The sequence below is a fragment of the Cydia strobilella genome, chromosome 21, assembly GCF_947568885.1.
Source record: "Cydia strobilella chromosome 21, ilCydStro3.1, whole genome shotgun sequence".
Taxonomy (NCBI): Eukaryota; Metazoa; Arthropoda; class Insecta; order Lepidoptera; family Tortricidae; genus Cydia; species Cydia strobilella.
The window spans coordinates 9,093,580-9,118,390 of record NC_086061.1 but is presented as its reverse complement, the minus strand read 5'-3'; the positions used below and the strand labels follow the sequence as shown (position 1 = coordinate 9,118,390).

The 24,811-nt window shown below is 37.4% G+C and overlaps 2 protein-coding genes across 2 annotated transcripts in view; one reads left to right on the top strand and one right to left on the bottom strand.

Moving 5' to 3' along the window:
- Nucleotides 1–24,811, top strand: part of LOC134750990 (NADH dehydrogenase [ubiquinone] 1 beta subcomplex subunit 3) — a 519,415-nt gene that overhangs the window by 168,707 nt on the left and 325,897 nt on the right. The window lies entirely within an intron of this gene.
- The window catches only part of LOC134751280 (uncharacterized), a 223,096-nt gene that overhangs the window by 113,489 nt on the left and 84,796 nt on the right, over nucleotides 1–24,811 (bottom strand). Inside the window, exon 4 of the mRNA XM_063686664.1 lies at nucleotides 24,047–24,183. Coding sequence (XP_063542734.1) covers nucleotides 24,047–24,169 — 123 coding nt within the window. The 5' untranslated portion in view covers nucleotides 24,170–24,183. The remainder of the gene's footprint in view (nucleotides 1–24,046; nucleotides 24,184–24,811) is intronic.

The following is a 24,811-nucleotide window of genomic DNA, read 5'->3' as shown; positions in this document are numbered from 1 at the left end:
GAGGTAATTAGAATCGGGGCGGGGCGGTGCGTGGCCGTTCTGTATGTAATACTATTACTTATTCTGTGGTACAGCCTTAAATCAACCTTTCACATATGTGTATAGGTTTAAAATAGTGGGTGCAAACCTCGATTGTGCATAGAGCAGAACAAATCATTCCCAAAAAAAGATGAAAATAAATTCGGTCACGATACTTATCATACACAGACAAGAGGTTAAATGGCTCATAGCCATGTCACGAAATGTGGAATAGAGCCATACAGATGGATAACAAATGGGTAAGGTTTATCCGGGGTCAATGAACTCGGATCGATACCCGTATCTAGGTCGCGCTTTGTCCTGCTAAATAAAGATGAGAGCACCCTGTATGTAGTGTAATTAAAGATGACAAACGCATTTTAGCGGCCTCCTAGTCTAGTATGTTAGTGACCCTGCTTACGAAGCAAGAGGTTCCGGGTTCAAATCCCGCTAATGGCATTTATTTGTGTTTATAACAAATATATAATGATCCTTAAGTATGGATGTTTTCTATGTACCTGTATACGTATTAATCAGGGAACATCATTATATATCCGCAACGCAGCGGGGCTAAAGGGGCCCACTGACTATCAGTCCGCCGGACGATATCGGCCTGTCAGTTGTATGGAACTGTCAAATTTTTGTTCTAACTGACAGGTAGATATCGTCCGGCGGACTGATAGTCAGTGGGCCCCTTAAGATGGACGGCTGTCTATCATTTGTCACCATACCTACCTGTCACGCTCTAATAAGTACAAAAGTTCACACTTCGAGAAATTCAGAGAAAGGCCAATGGAACCAAAATCCGATGCTGACATCTGTAAGTAACACAAAACGGTCCACGTCACCCCCAAGCGTGCCATCATCCAAGTATTAAACATTCAATTCAGACTTGAGGTCCTTTATAAAGGTATGGATGGCGAGACTAAAGATCGCTGAACTCAAGGGATCACCTTGCTGACAGCAAACAGACGAGGCCAAAAGATTTGACTTAAATAACAGTTTAGATGTAGAGCTGTATAACGTTGCCAAACAAATTTGTACTTTGTAATTTGTATTTGTATTTTTTATAAGTCTAGTGAAATTTGTACGATTCTGGAATTTTCTCTCGGACCTGCGTCAGGAGGGTGCCTCTGTCAACATTAATATACATATCAGTATTAATCTATTATTATATTTATATATATTGTTATATTTATCGTCGTCTAATAGCCATAATAATAAAATAAAATAAAAAAGCCTTTGAAATAAAACTATGAAAACGGATTATATCGCGTATATTGAATTTATAATACATCCCGACGTTTCGAATTCTTTACAGCGTTCGTGGTCAACGGGTGAAGACAACGAACGCTGTAAAGAGTTCGAAACGTCGGGATGTATTATAAATTCAATATACGCGATATAATCCGTTTTCATAGTTTTATTTCATGAGTAACTATCGCGGTAACCGAAGACAATATTATAAAAAAGCCTTTATTTATTACAGAATTAATTATACAGTTTCCTAAAGTAGTCTTGTTAGTAAATATCATGAAAAAAGAGTGTAGCTATTTTAGTGTTAGTAAACTATAAGATAACAAAAAAATATTATTAGAATATTATTATTTGATTCTTTTTCCCGTGAGTTATTCTGCAAGTACCCTAGTAGCCATAATCGTTTAGAATCTAAAGCAATATTAAATACATGTGCTGTTCAAAATTAAACCTTACACCAATTTTCTTTAAATTCAAATTAGAGACATTTCATTTAAGTGTGTGTATAAACAGCATATATATTACGTTATTCTATTATGAACTGTATTTAGTAGAAGACAAGGTGCTATTTTCTTGAAACATTGCATAGGATGAGACGTTTCAGAAGATACTATGAACAGAGTGGTATTTATAAGCTAAATAGAACTTTATTTTGTAGATATCAAGGTCCCATTTTCTTGAAACGTTAAAATGGGATGAGACGTTTTAGATGCTATGAACAGGGTGGTATTTATAACTGGGTCAAGACACGGGAATAACGAACTTTGGCACAGTTTTGTTATATTATAATACTGTCCTATCCTTTTGTAGCAGGTGTCGATGGTAACTCATAAAATTGTGTCAGTAGAAAAAGGTGTTAAAAACAACAGTCAAGTGCATTTCAGAACAGACCATCCATAATAAAGGGTTCTAAGCCTTGAGGGGGCTTAGCCAAAATGCCAATTGAACAAGGTCCAAAAATGAGCACCACACTGTATAAAACCACCACTTTATTTACTACTATTTACACTACAAACCCAGAAAAATCTTAACACCGCGTTGTAGAAAAAACACGTTGGGAACAAAGTGCCATCTTTTGACTTATTTGGTAATGAATTTTATTTAACAACATATCGCTAAATTGTGACTTTAAATGCAAAATAATACATACACGTTATTTAAAATAATTTTACAAATATTTTAGTGTTAATTGCTAACAAAAATAACCATATTAAATTTCCAAAATCGCTACTACTAACGCCATCTATCGGTGAATTAAGTCAAACTGTGAAGTACCAAAGAAATTCAAAAGATTTAAATATACGGTTTCAACACCAATTGTTGATAGAAAATGTCAGTAGTAACTTAAATAATGTACGTAAATAGTCAAGTGACTTTTCGTTTAACATTTGTCGATGTACGTTTGTCATCTTGACCAGCTCCCCAGGGCTTTCAACAAAAACCGTACAGTACTAAAACGTATCTTCATGAGATTTACACGTTGTTACAAGGATTTATTCTGTGTTTGTTGTTAAAAACGGTGCAAAAGATTATATTTAAAATATTTTTTATTAAAAGGTAATTGGAGAACAATAAAAATGGTAATTTTGTAAGTAGGTACCTATTTTCTAAACATATTATCTCGTTTTTAATTTCAGTTGTAGTACACCTGAAAAATCTGTTTAAGACAATAATAATGCCGGACTGTCATAAAGTGAATTTATATAGCATTACCTGTCACATGTTACTAGGTTTACTCACTTTTCAAAGGTCAGTGCGTTCGAAAGACCTTTTATTTAAAGTTCATCGCTAATAAATACACCAAAACTAACAGTCTTAACAGCCAGTTAAAAAACAATTTTAATTTGGAACTTAATGCGCTACAATACGGTAGACATTAGAATGAGTTATGTATTGGCTGTTACGGCTCTTATGCATTGGGAAGCGTCAGCTTTAGCAGGAAAATATCGTCGAAGGGGTAAGTCGATAGACAGCGTAGCGGAAAAAATAATAACTGTAAGAATGGAAAAGTATCTACATTCAGAAAATATAGAAAATAAACAAATTAAAAGTGGAAAAATTCACTGTCTCGGCTCTGATGGCAGAGCACCGGGCTACGGGACCCAGTGGTCGTGGGTTCAAGTCTCACCCAAGACAGTGAATATTTCCACTTTCAATTTGTTTCTAAGCTAAATAGCATCGTTCGCAGACGTTTCTTCTCGATACAAAATTAATTTAATAAAGAAAAGAAATAAACAGGTAAAAACGAAATTTTGAAATAACATGAAAATTTGCCACACCAACGCGATGAAAATAGTAACTTAGCATATTACAAGTTACGAGCTGAGGCCCGTTTATCAAAAGCTTGTAGCTTGTAATACAAGTGGAAGTCCCTTTCTAACAAAAGCTGTCAAAAAAGGACTTCCACTTGTAAATATTACCGGGCCCGGCCCCTGGTGTGGTGAAATAAAAAATATTTTTATGTCATTCTGCCCTTGGCATCTTGTATACTCATATGAAAGCATGTAAAGTTATAGTCGCTCCGACTGCACATCAGATCAGCTCCATGTTAGTATAATCGTTGGCGTACGTGTCGCCATTATTTTTAGATTAAGCCAGGTCCCCACAGAAAACCAGCGCCACGGTTTGCCGCGGCACTATGCTGAGTGGGGATCCTTTTTGGCGTCCAAATGTTTTTTTGTCTGCATGCTTTTCTTTTTTATTTACTATGTTGTGGCGTCAAATAAATGTATTTTCTTTCTTTCTTTCTTCTTTCTTTCTTTCTTCTAATATTGCGTTGTCATCAGAAATACGCAAAATATCCGAATTTCAACTGAATCAGACACCGGGTCCAATTTAAGTTACAAGATTCGAAGTAATGTTACGTTAGGTGAGGTTAGCTATCCGCTGTGAAGCTAAATAAAAGTGTATTTTTACAAGGGTAGGAAAATATCCTGTATAAAAGCGTGTAAAGCTTATAGTCGCTCTAAAACTCTTTGACATCATAATACCAATTTATTGCTCAAACTTGTGAAATTCCGAAAGCTCGCTGAAACTCCAGATTGCTGTAGGAATTCTGAAAACGCTAACATGTAGTGTTGGTAGGAATTCGGCCCTTGTAAGTCTACATTTTAAGAACTATGCGCTTAAAATTCTTTCGAATATTTTAGAGCGTTTTCACATTGACCGATCCGATAACGGATGTAGGATCCTACATCCGCGTAGTCAGGCCGCGGGGGCGCGCCCCGGCGCCGTCTTTAGCGGTCACACACACTACAACAAGCAATATGCCTACACATACACACAAACAAATATTATCGGTCCGACAGCTGACGGGGGGCTCCAACATGGCTGAATTTATCGGAAGCTCCTTTCCGATATCGGGTGTCGGAAGGCGCCTATGACATAAACAGCTGCAAAAGAGAGCAATTGGCATTAAGTCCGCCCTTTTTTGCGTTATTTTTCAATTTTTAGTAAAATGCTTTATTAAATGCATAAATAAATAGAGAAACACATATATCTTACATTTTACATCCTTCCGATATCCGATATCGGATCGGACAATGTGGAAAGGCCCTTAAGTTCCAAATCGAGTCTTTTTAAGCGCAACTCAAAAGGACTCGAGCCATCAAATAAAGATTCCGTCAACAACAGTAAAGGAAATAGGCGGTATTGTATTATTTGTTTACCACACCCATTAATTTTAACCGCCACAATGCATTTTGATTGTTTTTTGTATAAAAAAATTGAGTTCTCTGAAAAGGACTCAAGCTTCTATAATAGACTCAGGACAAGTTGAACAGTACTCAAGTTTTCGACTTATTGGGCATTTTTTTCTGTAGTGATGCACTGGATTTTTTTTTCCAAAATGGGTAAATTTAATGTTTTTCTTACTCAAGAGCTCCTTCGTCCTACTAGGAGGAAAAAAGCGTCCCAAGTTATATTTTTTATTCCGTTACCATTTTTCAAACACTTTGCACGGCCGAGTACGGCGGTAACGAAATGGAAAGTAAGTAAAATCAAAGATAGATATAACTCCGTAGTAGATGGATACAGTCTAAGGAAAAAACGTGCCTCGAAAATCAAGAAAATTTGATTCTCGTTCAGAGGGCGCTACTAGCTTTGGCCTACTGTCGTATAGATAGCGTTGACGGTTTCGTTTGTTATTTAACAATTTTAATGCATATCAGTGAAAGAACATGGGTCAAAATCATAAAAATAATTAATGCAAATAAAAAAATCATTTATCCATATTTAAATCCATTTTATCGTATTTTTATAAATCTTCATTTTTAGTTTTAAAGTGTGTCGATAGATGAATTTACTGTGGTTACAAAATTTACTATGACAGTACCGCTCTAGTATAAGTTACTCTTTGGTAAAATGTATGAAAATTTTGGGATATTATTTCTTTCCTAGGAGCGTGGAATCAGCTCATGGTTCTGGGCACGAATAACATTAAATTTACATATCCTAAAAAAAGTCCAGTGCATCACTACAAAAAAAATGCCCATTTATATGAGTCTAAAAAACGCAATCGAGTCTTAAAGCAGAGAACAAAGGACTCGAGTCCTGACCAACACTAAAACATTCTGTATAAAATCGTGTAAAGTTAAGTCGCTCCAAAACTCTTTGACATCATAATACCAATTTACTGCTCAAACTTGTGAAATCCCGAAAGCTCGCTGAAACTCCAGACTGCTGTAAAACTTCTGAAACCTAACATGCTTGCATTCTAATCAAACTTGCAGTATGGAAATTAAGGCTCAGTCGGTGTAATTGCTTTTAAATAATTCACGACTTTTGATTGCTGTAGAGGCAATATTTACTGACAGGCCAATTCAAACGTGCACCTGACGTCAAACCGATACCTATTTGAATTTTGAATCATATTGGAATTATATCAGTTAGCTATCAGTATCCGAAGGTCGCGGGTTTAAAACCCCGGCTCGTACCAATGAGTTTTTCGGAACTTATGTACAAAACATCATTTGATATTTATCAATCGCTTTTCGGTGAAGGAAAACATCGTGAGGAAACCGGACTATTCCCGATAAGGCCATGTTTACCCTCTGGGTTGGAAGGTCAGATGGCAGTCGCTTTCGTAAAAACTAGTACCTACACCAATTCTTGCTGACGCCCAAACCATTTGTCACAGCAAATGTTTAGTTATTAAGTTACAGATATTAGGTTAAGATTATAGATATAATGTTTATAGGTTAAGTAACTTTTTGATATTGTGTTTTCTGTATTCGCTGTTGTGGCAATAAATACATATTCATTCATTCATTCATTCATTCTTGGGATTACTTGTCAAGCGGACCCCAGGCTCCCATGAGCCGTGGCAAAAATGCTGGGATAACGCGAGGTAGATGATTGGAATTATATAAGTAAGCTGTCATTCTTCAATACTCTCCCTTCTCCCTGGTTTTATCTACTCAAATAATTGCATCCGATACAAACTTGACCTTTCATCAAAAGCCCCCTAATAACTTGCACCTGAATCGAGACTCTTGACATTTTTCATAATTGGGCATGCCTTATCACAACCATAGAGTAACTTATACTAGAGCGGTACTGTCATAGTAAATTTTGTAACCCCAGTAAATTCACTGCCATCTGTCGACACACTTTAAAATTAAAAATGAAGATTTATAAAAATACGATAGAATGTATTTAAATATAGATAAATGATTTATTTTTATTTGCATTAATTATTTTTATAATTTTGACTTTTTGACCCATGTTCTTTCACTGATATGCGTTAAAATTGGTAAATAACAAACGAAACTGTCAACGCCATCTATTCGACTGTAGGCCAAAACTAGTAGCGCCCTCTGAACGAGAATCAAATTTTCTTGATTTTCGAGGCACGTTTTTTCCTTAGACTGTATCTATCTATTACGGAGTTATATCTATCTTTGTCACAACTAAGGGTCGGTGGCTAATTTAGATGAAAAAAGACTTAAATGCAAAGAAACTACGAAGAAATATATACCTTTTTTATTTGGGGAGATTAAAAATTAGATCTGGGTTGGCTTTAATGGTTTTCGGTCAGGGTTTTTAAAGTAGTGACTTGGCCTGAAGGGTCATTCTGATTGAAATGCCTGATATTTTGGTATTTTATACAACATTTTATATACTGTAATATATTATATCGTAGCATCGACAACAAATGACAAGAAGGTTCGATCACACATAGATTTTTAAATCCTCCCCGTTTTCTACTGATAAGTTAGTTACCATTACCTACAATTTTAACTGTAGTTTGTAAATTAGTAAACGTAGTAGTAAACTTTAAAACGAAAAATTGTGATGAGATAAAAGAAAATATAATTAAATTAAATAGAGACAGAAGCCAACACATCTCTGAACTTTTAATTTTTTTGTTTAAACTTAAGGAAAATACCTATAAGTTTGACCTAACTGTTAGACTTTGCTGTTTTTATCGTAACTAACGGAAATTCTGTGGAAATTCCTGAAGAGGATTGTGGACCGCTTCTCCTTACAAACGTAGTCTCCTCGTAGTTTTCTCGTAGTTTTCCTCTCTGGATACGAACTTTATATAAAAAAAAATTTACACAATTTGATGCATATTAACCTTGCTAGCTATGTCCCTTCATATTTTTTTGCGATTTTTCTATTATTATAATTTTTTTTAAATTGTATGATCGCTGCACTTATTATTAATCAAAAAAATTTAAAAAAAGTTGCAGGGATCAGTCTAAAATTATGAATTACGCGGGAAATCCGTCCTAAACGCCATCGTATTAAACGGGTTTTACTGTATTTTTATTTTGGACACTTCTTAGGTCTTCTCGTCTCTTGGATATTTCTCAGATTACCTCCATGTGTATTACGTATACGCGCACACTCGGAGCCGTTACGGCGCACCATTCTGGGGCTCGACATCACGCGCGGGACGGCGCTGTTATGTAAAACGGCTATGAAGGAATCTTATTTAGGAAAGGTTGAGAGTTTGAGAGTAAATTGAGAGGAGGGTTCTGTAGTTTTATCGAAGTATGGTACTCGTAAATTGTTTAAAAAAATAGTATGTACGAGATTTTTCTGAGGTGGATAGGTATGAAAATTATACAGAACATGTCCTTAACGCTCTTTTTGACTGGGTTAACAGTCGCATTCGGTCAACCCATTTTTTTCTATATTTTACAAAAGACTTAGATTCTAATTGTTTTTTGCTATTCGATTTTTTTTAAATTGTATCATATAAGACAATAAGATGCATAACAGACAAACAAATTTCTATGCAGGGGGGACACTTAACGTTGCAGCTTACTGTACATGCCAATACTACATGTAGAGCTGTTTTGTAAATTATAATTTACAAGCAGTAATTAAGCTCCAGTTCCTAACTTTCGAGAAATGGCAGCATAACTTTTGGTTTTCTGTTTACATGACTAAAATTCTTCAAAAATATAAACATCCATCACTTCCTGCCATAAAATAACCTCGAACACAATAGGCATACAAAACTCGTAACTTTTTAAACAATACCGTTGGGAGACATTTAAACAAAACTTATTGTTTACGATCCGGAATTACGGACCCCACCCCAAGCATCTCCTTGAGAAGAGTGAGTCAGCCATATTAATCAATGGCGGAAAACGGGCTGAATTTAAATGCGTAATGCCGATTCTGTTTAAAAACTTGGATGATGACATAAGTTTACCAGTTAATACACTCACTTTACCAGTGAAACCTGTGTCGAAACGTCCGTCCGTCGTAAAGGTAACAAAATAAATTCGCGATAGACCCGATTATAAATGTGATTTAATATTTGTTTTATTGAAAAATAAATTATATGTCGACTATATACATAAACGCAATATTTCACCGTCAATATAGTTTCTTATTTCATACTTCTTCGACTTCGTGATCGTGATCGTGACGTCACGATCAAGTAGGTACTGTTTAGTGAGGAGCGTTTCGCGCGCTATGTACGATTGTCAGTTTGTCTGACGTTTCTGAATTTTATATTGCTTTAATCCAATGGATCCCATCAAGATATTCGATCCTCAAAACAAACCAAATCGACTGATAATTACTATTAAAAAAAATTGCCATCTAGCCAGCCTATTTAGTACGGTTTTCATCATAATTCCATATGATCTTGATCGTAAGTACCAATCATCGTTAGCTGCTCACGAGGATTAGTTGTAACGAAATGCAATCGGAAGTCATTAGATATCTCGCTCGCACTTATTGGTGGCACACGGCTCAAGATGAGATCAAAACCATACTCGGTTTTAAAATCGGAATTGACCCCCTTATTTCAATAAGTACGGTAGTACGTGATTTCGTCCTAAATGAAGCTGTTTGACCATTAAGTTTCAATTACGATGAGTTAGTATTATCTTAAGGGATACGTTTTACTATTTTCTTTGAAATATGAAGATAGTTAAGATGATACGATGTAGTTTTCTTAATAATAGGACCAACGTTTGGACTCTTCTAGATAATGGGACGTTAACTTAGTATTCGAAATTTTACAATTGAAAAAAGGCACTGTGGAGTGGAGTGCAGTGCGAGTCGGACTCGCGCACGAAGGGTTCCGTACCATTACGCAAAAAACGGCAAAAAAACCTTATTTTATTCTGTTTTTAGGGTTCCGTACCCAAAGGGTAAAAACGGGACCCTATTACTAAGACTCCGCTCTCCGTCTGTCCGTCTGTCCGTCTGTCCGTCTGTCTGTCTGTCTGTCACCAAGCTGTATCTCATGAACCGTGATAGCTAGACAGTTGAAATTTTCACAGATGATGTATTTCTGTTGCCGCTATAACAACAAATACTAAAAACAGAATAATATAAATATTTAAATGGGGCTCCCATACAACAAACGTGATTTTTTTTGCTGTTTTTTTCCGTAATGGTACGGAACCCTTCGTGCGCGAGTCCGACTCGCACTTGGCCGGTTTTTAGTATGTATTGTTATAGCGGCAACAGAAATACATCATCTGTGAAAATTTCAACTGTCTAGATATCACGATTCATGAGATACAGCCTGGTGACAGACAGACGGACAGACGGACAGCGGATTCCCGTTTTTACTCTTTAAGTACGGAACCCTAAAAACGGTGATAACCTCCTCCTTTTTTGAAGTCGGTTACAAACACCTTCTACCTGCTTATTTTTATAGTCTCTTGTTTAATATTGAAGCTTTTATAAGCTACTTCTATTTTTATATATCGACACCGTATACACGTGTATCAATTTATAAATATAACATTATTTTTCCACTAAGCCGTAACCTATATATACCAGGGATTGTATGGGGACCACATGTTTAGATTTACCCGAGACAATTCCTACCTATATTTTATGAAGAGATATTTATGTTATGATAGATAGATAATTTATTCATTAATACCCACAACATATATGGCATTGAGATCAGACAAAAAAACAAGGAAAGTACAAAATAATAGCATGCAAACTCAATTAATAAAAAATATTACATAATGAAACATGTGTCGTGGGCGTGCACGAGAAAAGGCGCTGGCTCATCATCGCTGGTATTTTGCCAGTAACTTACAGAAAAATGTGCAACGCTTTTTAAATTGTAATTATGTATGTGCTAAGCACAAAAAATTTATATCACAGGGAAAATATTTTTGATAATTTTTTTAACAAATGGCAAAAACTACAGAACAGCTACCTTAATGAGAATTATTTGCGTTACTTTAGATATCAATAATTTACTCTCGTGTACACATAAATTAATAAGAAAAGAAAAAAAGCCTGCAAAAGTCAACAAGACTACGGTTTATTTTGGAAAAAAACCTCCGTTTCTTTAAAATATGTTACAAACATAGCCGATCTGTATGATACAGCTCAATCCGTGTTTGCTCCTGACTCTAGTAAATGCTCAGCAATGGCAGACTTGTTCACTTAAATGTAAGCGAAAACGAATATCGCCAGTTAAAAAACCAAGCATCGTAGGTGTTGTGTGTCGACCGAGTGACATCCCTAGTGTGTAAAACATTCTAAGTTGAAAAACAAGATCAAGTGCGGGTAGTTCGAAAAACTCGCGCGGCTAGATGTTGATTTCAACTTTAGCCAGTCTACTTCGAGACCACGGGGACAATTATGGCGTCCTTGAAACATCGGAGGTAATTTCGATTGTCCCGTTTTCATAATTAGGTACAAATCATTATCATTTAGCAAACATTTTGGCAAATATTGTGTAACAGTAAACAATTCAAACAATCATGACGTGTAAAAACTTTTTTTGAAGGTGTTTTTACAAATGTAGATAATAATATTATGCCAACATATAACCTCACTCTCCCAACATTTATATTGAATCTCAATGAGACCTATTTATAAGAATGTAAAAATGACATCCGACCCAAAGCAAACCTATAAATATTCGGGCCCAAACAAAAAATAAATTGCCTTCTGATCGTCCGACGACAGAAAAAGCAAGTTTGTCTCAATTTGTCCGTGCCGCTGTCAACGCCTGGTGACCCTCTAGCGTGATTCACCATCCAACAATTTTATTTTAATATACAGCGTTTTTTAAATTTAGACTTTAGCATATTGAATTACGGTTCGAAATAACTTGAAAGATGAAGTAAGATACGACTTTGCGGAGTTTAAGTATCGTATTGAACCGTAATTCACCAAAACCTTATATATCAATATGCAGCGCTTTTTAAATTAAGATTTCAGTGTATAGTACTAAGGTTCATATTTGTTAGAAAAATTAAGTGAGATACAACTTTGCGGAGTTTAAGTGTCATTCTCATTTTTCTTTAAGAGTATGTACGTAGAGTACGTGTGGCGTGATTTTTTACATATAAAGGAAAGATAATTTTTTGTTTAAGATCTAAAATGTAATAAGTGTAAGGTTGTCTGGGAGAGATCGCTTTTTAGCGATAAGCCTGTTGTTTAACCTCTTTTTGTATGTATTCTTTGTATTGTTTTCTGTAATGAGGTGTGCAATAAAGAGTATTTGTATTATATTGTAAGTGCCATTAATGGTAAAGACGCATAACTCGTTTTTCTGGATATTATAGTTAGAGCCTAAGCTTGTGCTTGCCAATGTTAGGATCAATTTTGAATGATTCACGGTTAGTTTAACTACACTTATATTGACCTGGACATGGACCGTGATTACCTTTTGTATTGTCACCCGTGAACAAGATGCATGTAACTGCGTCGAAATATCGGGAGCTCGAAAACAATACAAAAGGTAATCACGGTCCATATCCCGGTCAATACGAGTATATGTCTAATGTTGGCATCATCGTTTTTAGATTATGGGTTTAATTAAATTGTAAATAAGTTGTATATGGATCAAATTTATCAGGTTTATAGTGTATTCCATTCTCAACATTGTTATAGCTACTTATACGATAAAAAATAAAATAAAACCGGCCTAGTGCGAGTCGGACTCGCCCACCGAGGGTTCCGTACTATGTATTTGTTGTTATAGCGGCAACAGAAATACATCTGTGAAAATTTCAACTGTCTAGCTATCACGGTTCATGAGATACAGCCTGGTGACAGACAGACGGACAGACGAACAGACGGACAGTGGAGTCTTAGTAATAGGGTCACGTTTTGCCCCTTTGGGTACAGAACCCTAAAAATAAAAGATTTGTTTTACTTATTCGACTGCCCAAAGATGTTTCTAGGTTGTATTTAATGTTTAAAGACGTAATGTTTAAAGACGTAATGTTTCTAACGATCATGTTTATAAACAAGTTAAGTAGTTGTGTAAGTTTAATAATTAATAATAATAAAGGTTTTTAAAGAGCAAAATGCCGGAATAATGCGAGGAAGATGATGATGATGAAAGCTTTTTAAAGATATCCACAATATTAGTCGACTTTACTGGCGACCGACCACCTTACAGCTTTCTCGCGCGACGTATTAGGATCGCAATACAGCGGGGAAATGCTGCCAGCATCCTCGGCACCATGCCAAAGAGGCCAAATTTTCTCGATATATTTTTGTTTTTTTTTTTTTGTTTTATAATACAGGAATTTATTCAATAAATGCCAATATAAAAAAAAAAACAATTCCATAACAACTTAAGGCTAAACTTAAGCCTAGTCAAAGAGTCCCCCAAAGAGTTTTATTTAGTTATTAGTTTTTAGTATTAATTTAGATTTATTTTATAGATAAGTTGGTTCTTGTATTGTTATTTCTAACCATGAATAATATCGTATTCAATCTTATTGAATATCATCATCGTTGTTCCGGCATTTTGCCACGGCTCATGAGAGCCTGGGGTCCGCGTGGCAACTAATCCCAGAAGTTGACGTGGGCACTAGTTTTTGCGAAAACGACTGCCATCTGACCTTCCAACCCAGAGAGGAAACTAGGCCTTATTGGAATTAGTCCGGTTTCTTCACGATGTTTTCGTTCACCGAAAAGCGACTGGTAAATATCAAATGATATTTCGTACATAAGTTTCGAAATACTCATTGGTACAGGCCGGGGTTTGAACCCGCGACCTCCGGATTGCAAGTCGATCTTATTGAATATATAATAATTAATTAATTGTACTGCTCGGCGTCAATGCGAATTAGCCCAACTGTACCTTAAAACCCTCGCAGCGCTTGTAAGTTTACTTTTTGAACCACTCGCTTTATTAAACTTTTGGGTCTTATAATAAAAGAGTAATTGTACAAAAATCGCATATACCTATTCGCAAATTCCCAGGAAATTCCGTTTTATTAGAATCTCATTTTTAGGGACTGTGTAACTCGTGCCAAGTTCCATCTACAACTAAAACAGTTCAGCGAAATTTCTTGTGAATTTGCGAATATCTAGATATAGCCAGGGAAACGAGATTCCAGGGGAATGAGAGTAGAATGACCCCCAAAAGCACTTGCCTTAGGTTGAAAAGCTTTGCAACCTAACTAAAGTCATATTTTTTAAGCACAAATTAAACCTGGCTGCAAATTGAAAAAACAAATATTTACTTTATTTTTAAAAACTCATTTAGCAAAATGGGAAAATAATTACGTAGACCAATCATGTTTTTGACGAAGCCTTTTTTCTATTTACACGACTATGACCTTTTTCGAGTTAACAGAGTATACAGCGGAAGAAAGTGCACGTACAACGTAAGCTGCAGTAGGTTCAGTTAGCAGAGTTTTAGAAAAAGCGTAGTTCTTTTTTAGATCATAATATATTACGGTTGCCAAAAATATGAACAACGTACTTGATGTCTTTCTCTAGTAACTTAATCGATTCGAAACCAGATTTATTGACTTTCGCTCGATAGAAAAATCCCAAATTTAGGTATTAAACGCACCTTAAAAAATTGTATTTTTTTTGTATGAAAATTGCTTTATTTTGGATCGTACTCATCGATAACAATTTTTTGTTAAAACTTACAATAAGCTAAAATTCAAAATCATGATATCTGCTATCCCGGGCACGTAGAGCCGTCTCGCTCACTCAGTGAGAGTGAGAGAGGAACCCGAACCCACGGGGCCTTAATCATTGCTGTTATATCCGACATAGTAAAATTGAAATCGTATAATGATCTTAAAAAAGCGCTACAATTTTTCTAAAACTGCTGGCTGAACCTACTGCACTCTGACATAAAGGGGTCAAACACCAAACTGTGTTCACGTCTTTCCTGTAGACATTACCAAATGTTAAGGGCCATAATGGTTAATTTTCTTTTAACCCCAATTCTTTTGGATAACCACATGAAAAGGTTCACCTTTTATTTGGATGAGTATGATAAAATCATTACCTATTGTCCACAGGAGAGAAAACTGTACAGTTTCGCTAAACACACTAGTTTTAGGTCTACAGGAAAGACGTGAACACAGTTTCGTGTTTTACCCAAAGTGTACCTTCTTATACAGTATTGTCTGCGTCACGGAATCCTTATAAGAGTATGTTTAATCTCCGGCCCTGGAGAAACGGAAATTGGGTTCGGTTGTCAGAACAAGGCGCCGCTGAGGCCGTGATTCATACAGGGTGATTGTGGTAACGGGGCAGGGCATATTAACCATTTTTAGGGTTCCGTACCTCAAAAGGAAAAAACGGAACCCTTATAGGATCACTCGTGCGTCTGTCTGTCTGTCCGTCTGTCACAACCTATTTTCTCCAAAACTACAGGACCAATTAAGTTAAAATTTGGTACACATATGTAAGTTTGTGACCCAAAGATCGACATGTAACGTAAACAAATGAATTTTAAACATATTGAATTTTAGGATAAACATTCTAGAAGTTATTCAAGAAAATAGGCAAAAAAAAATGACCCCCCCCCCCCTTTATCTCCGAAACTACTGGGTCTAAAATTTTGAAAAAAAAATACACAAAATAGATCTTTACCTATAGATTACAGGAACACCTATTAGAAATGTGCAGTCAAGCGTGAGTCGGACATAATTACTTAGTTTTTGATCCGACCCCTACGGGTTTTTTAAAGACATTTCACTCACGTTTCATATAAAAAATACATTGTTTAAGTTGTGTAATGTACCCTTAGAACGCGAGTCCGACTCGCACTTGGCCGGTTTTTACTATGAGGCCAATACCGAAAATGCAAAAAATAAATAAAAATGTTTGTGCTAGAATTGGGAATTTTCATGTTATTTTAGTATATCGTCGCTATACTTATTCAACCTCATATCTGCAACAATCATTTGATGGAAAAACATAATCATTTAAAAAATAACCTAAAATTAAAACTACCTACAAAACTAAAACTAATACCTAAAAAAGAAATAAAACATAACATGGGTGATATAGCCTAATATGTACATATTAGGCTAGATCACCCAGGTCCGAGCCCTGTGGAAGGGTTCCCATAAGGCTGGATGCGTTCCCCCTTTGGATGGCTATGCCTGCCGATCCGTTGGACGAGGAACGAGCCAGCCCTACGGTCCCCGGTGACCTCGCAGATTTTTTTAGCCAGCTGCCGAAACAATTTGTGAGCGCCTGGGCACCACGGTCCAAGAGTCTCGACTGCAAATGCCGCAAATATATGCCGGTCAGTGAGAGCCATATAATTGCGGCATTTTGCCGCCTCAGCCGCTGCGGCCGCCTCGCCCGCTCTCAATGAAAATGTCGCTTTTCTTTCATTCGGAATACGGGTGTTTTTGTCATCAAATGAGTGTTGCAGATACGAGGTTGAGTAAGTATAGCGGCGATATGGGACGTAAAAAGAAGAATAAACAAAAGAGAACCTTTTATACAGTGTTGTCCGCGACACGGAATACTTCGGATTATGGTGACAGGGTAGGGCATACTGAACCACTTTGATATCCAAAAAAAACTGCTGTTTGGGCATTTCTATTTAAAGTTTTTGAATTTAAAATTTTCATATTATTTCTACTCAGAAGTATGAGCTCTCTCGATCCTAATACGAGAGAAAAAAATGCCCACAAATTAATTTATGTTACGTAAATGGTTATGTTACGTAAATGTTTATGCCAAGTTTTATGTAAGTAAGGTAACCAAGTCGTTTGAAAATGAGAGCGTAACTTTCATTGTATGTGTTCACGTATTTATGAACCCTTCGATAACTCAGCTGGTCCGAGGTTCCCTAGCATATTAAAAACTTTGGACAGGCATTGCAATCAACCAATATGGGATAGCCACTAACCTTGAGCGCACGCCGATGATTTTCGGGGATCCTGGTCCTTCTTCAGCTAGCCTAGCACTTCCAGGGCCTTGAGAGGTCGTCACACACGCCTTGTAAACTGATTGTTCGCAATCACCACCGAAATACCGAATTTTGGAAATATTAACACACATACATACAGAGCGGAAAGAGACTTTGTTTTATACTATGCACTTAGTGATTTTATCACGAAGATACAGACAGACAGACGCGCCGAGGGACTTTGTTTTATAAGCTGTTAGTGATTTAATGAACATATTTATTTATATAGAATCTACGCGCACTTACCTAAATTGCAAAAAATACCGGCCAAGTGCGAGTCGGGCTCGCGCACGAAGGGTTCCGTACCATTACGCAAAAACCGGCAAAAAATCACTGTTGTTGTATGGGAGCCCCAGTTAAATATTTATTTTATTCTGTTTTTAGTATTTGTTGTTATAGCGGCAACAGAAATACATCTGTGAAAATTTCACCTGTCTAGCTATCACGGTTCGAAAGATACAGCCTGGTGACAGACAGACAGACAGCGGAGTCTTAGTAATAGGGTCCCGTTTTTGCCCTTTGAGTAAAAATACCTACATCACCCGCACGCCTCATTAATCCGGGAACCGGAAACAGGCTGTGCCGGAAATGAGGAAACCCTGCACGGGATGCCTATTACCGGTAATGAAATAGATTGTACACAGTTTGTCTGTTTACCGAAACTCATTTGTCACTACATAGATAGAATACTCTTTATTGGCAAAAACATACAAATGAAACAAACAATTGATTAAACGTAGAGGCAGACAACAGGCGGTCTTATCGCTAAAGAGCGATCACTTCCAGACAACCTTATTGGGTAGCGGAAACAGAGAAATTAATCGAAAAAGTAGGTGTTGCAAAAACGTTAGGAAGCCTACATATAGTCGGTCAAAGAAGTTAGTCAGTAGCAAAAGGCGCGTGATTCAAATTTTCTATGGGACGATAACCCTTAGCGCCTACATTTTTTAAATTTGCCTCTTTTGTCTACTGACGGAAATGGCTTGACACACTATAGTTGAATTTGTGACTTTTTGTTCTATTTTCGTCCACCCGTAATATATTCAATGTTATTATACAAATTGTTTTGTTCTAACAATGTGTTTGAGAGATGTGTGTGTTGTTGTTGTTATTTCAGTTTATAATGTGTTTAAGATATACCATCAGCATTGTTTTTCAGTTACATGTGTTTGAAGTTAACAATATATATATATTAACGGACATAACGAAACTATAAGGGTTCCGTTTCGCCTTTTTGGCTACGGAACCCTAAAAAGTAAGGGACGCCAAAGCATAAGTACTTAACGTTCTGGTTGTAACATATATGTACCTAAAGAAAAGACGCTTGCCTCGAGGAATTTCGTACATTATATTTCAGTCCCGCCCATGGTGCCGGCTGTCAATGTCACTGTGCGAGCGGAAAAATGTACGAAATTCCTATAAAAGCTGCTATGAAAGTTATTATTATTTGTATTTCCATTTTGGATTTCACGGGCTTTTAAATCCCGGTCTTTTGATAGGCTTGCGTGGGAATATAGACGTAGAGAGTTTTAATGTCATGCAGAACGCCTGCTGGGACCCGTTCACAGGGACAACAATAGACACCTATGAACCGGTCGCAGCAGGCATTGGGGCTGTTGTAGAAAATGTGAACAGTATACCGGTCTATGGATTAGTTTTTTCTGTTTAACTTACTTAATATATCCCTGTTCCTGTAACGTTAATTTCAAAGTAATTTTAATTTTAATTTTAATTTTTAGTGTTGTTTTGATATTGTTACTAAGCAAACCAGTAAGGAAGAGCGGTTTATGTGTTAAGATACCTTGTATACTTGAAAGATATCTTGTATACTTAAAAAGAGACATCGACCTGCATATTGTTAAGTTATTAAGTTACTGAATAAATCTTTTTTTTTTTAAGTTTGGCTGGACAATGGCTATTGTAAAGAAGTCCGGACACCTGCCATAACAATGCTAACATACGTTATCGAGGCAGATGGTGACTTGACGCTGATTATATGATCTGTGACGCTGACTAGATGGGTCCCTGAAACTGCCGTTGTGAAGACGACCAGGAGCAACACCGGTGTGAGCGGCACTGGGGCGTCGAGAGGTATTATTATTTATAATTACGAGCCCATATTGTGCCACTGCTGGGCAAAGACCTCCCTCCACGTATCCCTATCCCCTGAAGTCTCTATCAAAGGCGTCAAGCTCGTCCCGCCATATCCGACGAGGTCTACCGTGACGCCTGACAATTTGTGGGTTCCAAAGGGTGGCTGCTTTTGGCCATCTTAGCATCTGGCAGTCCCGCCCAGTCCCATTTAAGCTTAGCGGCAGTTTCAGCTACGTCAGTTGTTCGCGTTTTGGAGCGCAGTATCTACCGAAAAGTTAACAAAAAAGGTAAAACATTTTATAATCATCTTTCTCTGATGAAATCTTCAAAGTCTAGCTATAAAAAGCCTGGTAAATATTTCAGAGTGCAAAACTTTGAAAATATCCTTTTCCAATTCCCAAATTCCTGAAAAATATTTATAAGCGTATTTAAAAACACAATAACCTAGTAATCGCTAAATTCTGAAGCGTGAAAAACGTTTCATAAAGACCTATGTTTACTTTTAGGATTATTTAAAAATGAGCCTTAGGATAAAAGTACTTAAGGTACAATTTAAGACATTGACATAGGATAGTTATGATGTTTTGAAAATTATCCAAGTTTGCTAAAGTTTTCAAGATGGCGAACCTTTGTCAGAGAAGTTATGGCGTCAATTGAAACAGTTTGGGCAGAAAGAAGACAAATTAATTATCTGGTGGAATTGATGGAGCTTTTAGAGCCTGGTTTATTTTATTACGATACGATTATTTAAGGCTATTGCAAGGCCGATTTGTAGTAATTTTGATTAAATATTATATCAAATCAATCTATGAAAATACAGTCAAGGGCATAAATATATATACATTCCCAAAGTTTCAAAGAGATGTGTACGCTCTTACACCTTAGACAATAAAGTCGTGTTCACATATTTTTGAGCTATTGGTCTGGATCGATATTTTTGCCTTCGACTGTAACTTTATAAATAAACAAATAAATACATATTAGGTGACATCTTGCACAGATCAACCTAGCCCCAAACTAAGCAAAGCTTGTACTATGGATGCTAGGTGACGATATACATACTTGTATAGATAAATACATACTTATAGACATACAACAAATATTTGTTGTTCATCACACAAATAAATGCCCTTTTACCGGGATTCGAACCGGGATAAGGACCATCGGCTTCACTGGCAGGGTCACTATAATACCCACCCACTAGGCCAGACCGGTCGTCTTTAGCATTTGTGACGTTTTCAGCTAAAAGGTACCATTGTCGGTTGTCGATAAGGTTGATTTCAAATTGATGCTTTATGGAAATAGCGTCTTATTGACGACCGGCAATGAGAACCCTTTTGGTTGAAAACAGCACATTTATTGACGCCTTAATAGCTCTAACGACAACAATGTATGGGTAACTACTAACGCAATATTGAAGTTTTTATATTAACTTTTTACGCATTTTAATCGAGGACATATACCGTAGATATTTGTTGGTCATAAAGAAGATAGGTTATACTTGATAAGAGTTAAACATACACTTTACAAATACCAAGATTACCAAGTAACTTTAATAACAAAACTTCCGTGAGACACAGACATATTAAATATATTAATAACGGGTCACTCACGTGTTTTAAGTCGAAAACGCTCGACATGTTTCACTCCGTACCGAGGAGCTATCGAAATTGGTCGTCATCCGAATTTTAACCGTGATTGTGATTGGTCAGTGCCTCCGAGCTGGAAAACTGTTTTGGGTACTACGTCGGTGGACAGTGTGGACGAACCATTAGCGAATGACGTAGTGTGTTGTGTGCAACCCATCATTTGACAATAATGCCGTAAACGAGGGTAGCTTCTCGCCCCCCCTGCCGCCACCGGCGCCCGCGCCGAGTCATCGGGCGCGGAGGGCTGCGGCCCGCATTCTGCGCCGGTCCGTTACCAAGTAACTGACTAACGTAAGTAATAAAAGAAGATTTAAATAAAATTAAATTAATATAAATTAAATTAAATTTCTTTATTTCAGACAAGATATGGTCCATAAATTTCTTATTTATAGCTTATACCTTATGTTAGTAACAACAAAAACATTAACCTAATAAAATATCTTAAAGGCCGGCAACGCACTTACAACCCCTCTGGTGTTGCGGGTGTCCATGGGCGGCGGTAATCGCTTACCATCAGGTGATCCGTCTGCTCGTTTGCCTCCTATTTCATAAAATAAAAAAATAAAAATTACAAACCAAAACTTCTTTGTCCGCTGACCCATTAGCCATAACAAAAGGACAATCTAGCTATCATGTTTAGAATAGTTCTTATTGAATTCCCTTCTAAATTGTAGGAGGGTATCCCAATATGGGACCGGTAAGAAACTCGGCAGGACACATCTCCGTCTCTTTCATGCTACATACCCAGAATGCTGCGCGAGCCCATTGAGATTAAGTAATATCCAACCTTTAATAGGAAAGATAGCTTTTCTCTACCACCAACTTGGGATCCTGTAGTCCATCTGATAAAGGAACAAGCGAAACATAGACCGTGAGACCTTTCACACTACTTTCAGTAACTTAAATTCCGTGCTACATATGACTGATTTAAGTTTTTATTGTGCAAAAAAAAACGCTGGTGGCCTAGCGGTAAGAGCGTGCGATTTTCAATCCGGAGGTCGCGGGTTCAAACCCGGGCTCGTACCAATGAGTTTTTCGGAACTTATGTACGAAATATCATTTGATATTTACCAGCCGCTTTTCGGTGAAGGAAAACATCGTGAGGAAACCGGACTAATCCTAACAAGGCCTAGTTCCCCCTCTGGATTGGAAGGTCAGATGGCAGTCGCTTTCGTAAAAACTAGTGCCTACGTCAATTCTTAGGATTAGAGTTGTCAAGCGGACCCCAGGCTCCCATGAGCCGTGGCAAAATGCCGGGATAACGCGAGGAAGATGATGATATGACTGATTGAAGTTGATACATCTAGTTGAAATTTAGGTTTCGGTCCGATCGCTCACATCCGTCAGTATCTGTATATATTTCTTTATTTTTAATGCACAATAAAAATTATACTTTTTTCATTATTACACACTAATTTCAGTAAAGTAAGGACGCTAAGCATGAATAATTTCATACACTGACCCGCCACTTGCAATCTCTATCGCACGCGCATAATTATATTGCCGTCCCACCGATGCCGGCGCTCAATGGCACTGTGCGAGCGGAGCAATATAAATATGCGCGTGTGATAGAGATAGGAACAAGCGGGTACGAAATTCCTCGTGTTTACCGTCCTTACTTTAGTAACATGTATTCTGAGCTACATATGATTGATTGAAGTTGATGCATCTACTCGTATAAACTTCGGATCCGGGCCGATCGCTCTCACACCCGTCAATATTCTTAATGAGTTGAGTGCCGGTTAGATTTAGCCGCAGATCGCCTAGAATAGATGGAGCGATCGCTCTTCGTATTTTATCACTGTACAATCGAGGCGAACGTTCAGCGAAACGTGCAATGTGGCGTCGTGAACTGGTCCTAAATGCGGGCAATCCGAGTTTGCGCAATCCCAAGTGTGCACAAATTTTTGCTCTTTTTTCAGTATTTTGCTCGTATTATTAAAAGTACACAAGTAAGTAGTTTTAGTATTAAATAGTAATAGTTTTAGTAATATATAATTAACACTTGCACTGCGTGTATGGGCACTGTGAATGACATCTCGCTTTGTGTGGTAGGGCACAGGACAGCGGATGTCATTCCAGATCTAGAGCAGAGCCCAACTGGGGAGGTACCTCCACCTTACAGAAAACCGCAGCCAAATAACACTAGACCCTACTAATAGTGTTGTGTTCCTGCCGGTGAGTAAGGTTGCCAGAGCTCGAGGGAGAGGAGTGTTAGGGTCGGCAACGCGCATGTAACTCCTCTGGAGTTGCAGGCGTACATAGGCTACGGAGACTGCTTAACTTCAGGCGGGCCGTATGCTTGTTTGCCACCGACGTAGTATTAAAAAAAAATGTAGATGATGGTGGGTTCCTTCTACATCGAGTGGTTTAGCAATCCAAGAAAAAATGTATGTCCCAATTGATTTGGATTTGGTTTGCGTAAACTCAGATCACACGCATTTAGAATCAAATTAATGCATTAAAATGATATCCAGCTTGCTGGGAATTAATTCCTCATTGAAACAGTTTTTTTGAATCTAATTTTATTGGCCTACGAGTACATTACGAGTACATACCTACTGTGATATCTTACAAACCTGATTCCCAATCAAAGTTTTCATAGAAAGAGGTGTGGATAACCCTCTTAATGAGTACTGGTCAGATTTAGGTCAATTCTCGCCGAGTGTTAACGTAATCTAAATTGAGTGAGTTATCGCAACACAGTTAGCTGACCGACTGTAAGCCTTATTGCTATGCTATAAGATAGACTTACTGTCAGTCAGTTTAATGTGTTTCTGTTAACACGAGTAAAATAATCAAATTTAGCTTAGTATTAACTACTCTGGAAGTTTTTTTGAGGGATTTAACATTCTTTGGAACCTACATAAAGTTTACAATTTTGGTAACTAACTAAGCTACCAGGTCAAAAGTGTTTAAAAGTTCAAACTGTAACATTTACAAAAAGAAAAGCTTTAAAGCCTGACCTGGAAGATATGATCACGCCCCATGTTGCGGAATTTCATTGGAACTAAATTTTTCATACTAAACTGAACTGTCACCACATACATGAGAATAACAGCGCCCTCTTGACAATGATCATATATTTCTGGTCGGGCTTTATAACCATATGTTCCAAAATGAAAATGACGCCAGTTATACCTTTAGGTAAATGTACCTATAAGTATGTAAAAGTACAGTCCGTTTTTATTTTTATTTTAACATGGTTGTTAGAGTCGGCAGGACAATACCCAGCTCTATTTCTCTTTACCCTAGAAGTAGTATAGTCTAAAAAACATTCGTCGGCTCTAATATAATCTACGGGAAGCAAACGCTAGCGCGATGTAGGAATCGCGCTGCCCCTAACAGCGACATCTCACGACTCATTTGGTAAACTACTGACCTTGGGTGGTGTGTTTGTATGGTGTCGCCCGACAGAGTGCGCCCGCCTGGTGGCTTTATAGTGTAGCCGGCGTAACGCACCTCCGAGTCGCTCCGGGGAGCCATCGCCGCGTGCCACTGTCATGCTCTCGTCGGCACCTGGGGACAAATGGGAAAACAATATTAATCACTGTTAATGGTAAGTACATTAAGACGAGATCCTAGTAGAGATCGCAGATGGAAAAGTAGTACTGCTATAAAAATTTACCCATATTATTACTTACTTGGTCCTGTGCGCTTTTGAGTGAGCTTTTACTGACTCCAAGCTCACGGAGATCTACCTCCACTCTATCCGCTCACCGATACTTATGACTCGTATTTTTATTATTCACAACGACGGGACTTAATCGCGTAAAATAAGTTTTAAATTTACCTCCGACGTTTCGAGGACGGCGTTGTCCCCGTGGTCTCGGAGAAGACTGGCTCAAGCTGACATCAACATCTTCTAGGCGCGCGAGTTTTTCGAACTACCCGCACTTGGTCTTGGTCTTGGACTCATTGGTCCGTCGTTGTGAATAATAATGAGTAAAAATCGTGAAAGTTTAAATCAGTGACTCGTATTTTTACCCATATCATTACAGGTGGAAAAGGAGATGTCTCCCTACCTTCCAACGGTACGAACTAACCACTGACACTGAATTCCTGATCAAATGCTTATTTTCTCCACAAAAAGGAGACTCGAGTCCCGATTTATTCAATTCCGCATATAATATTATCAATACGCAAA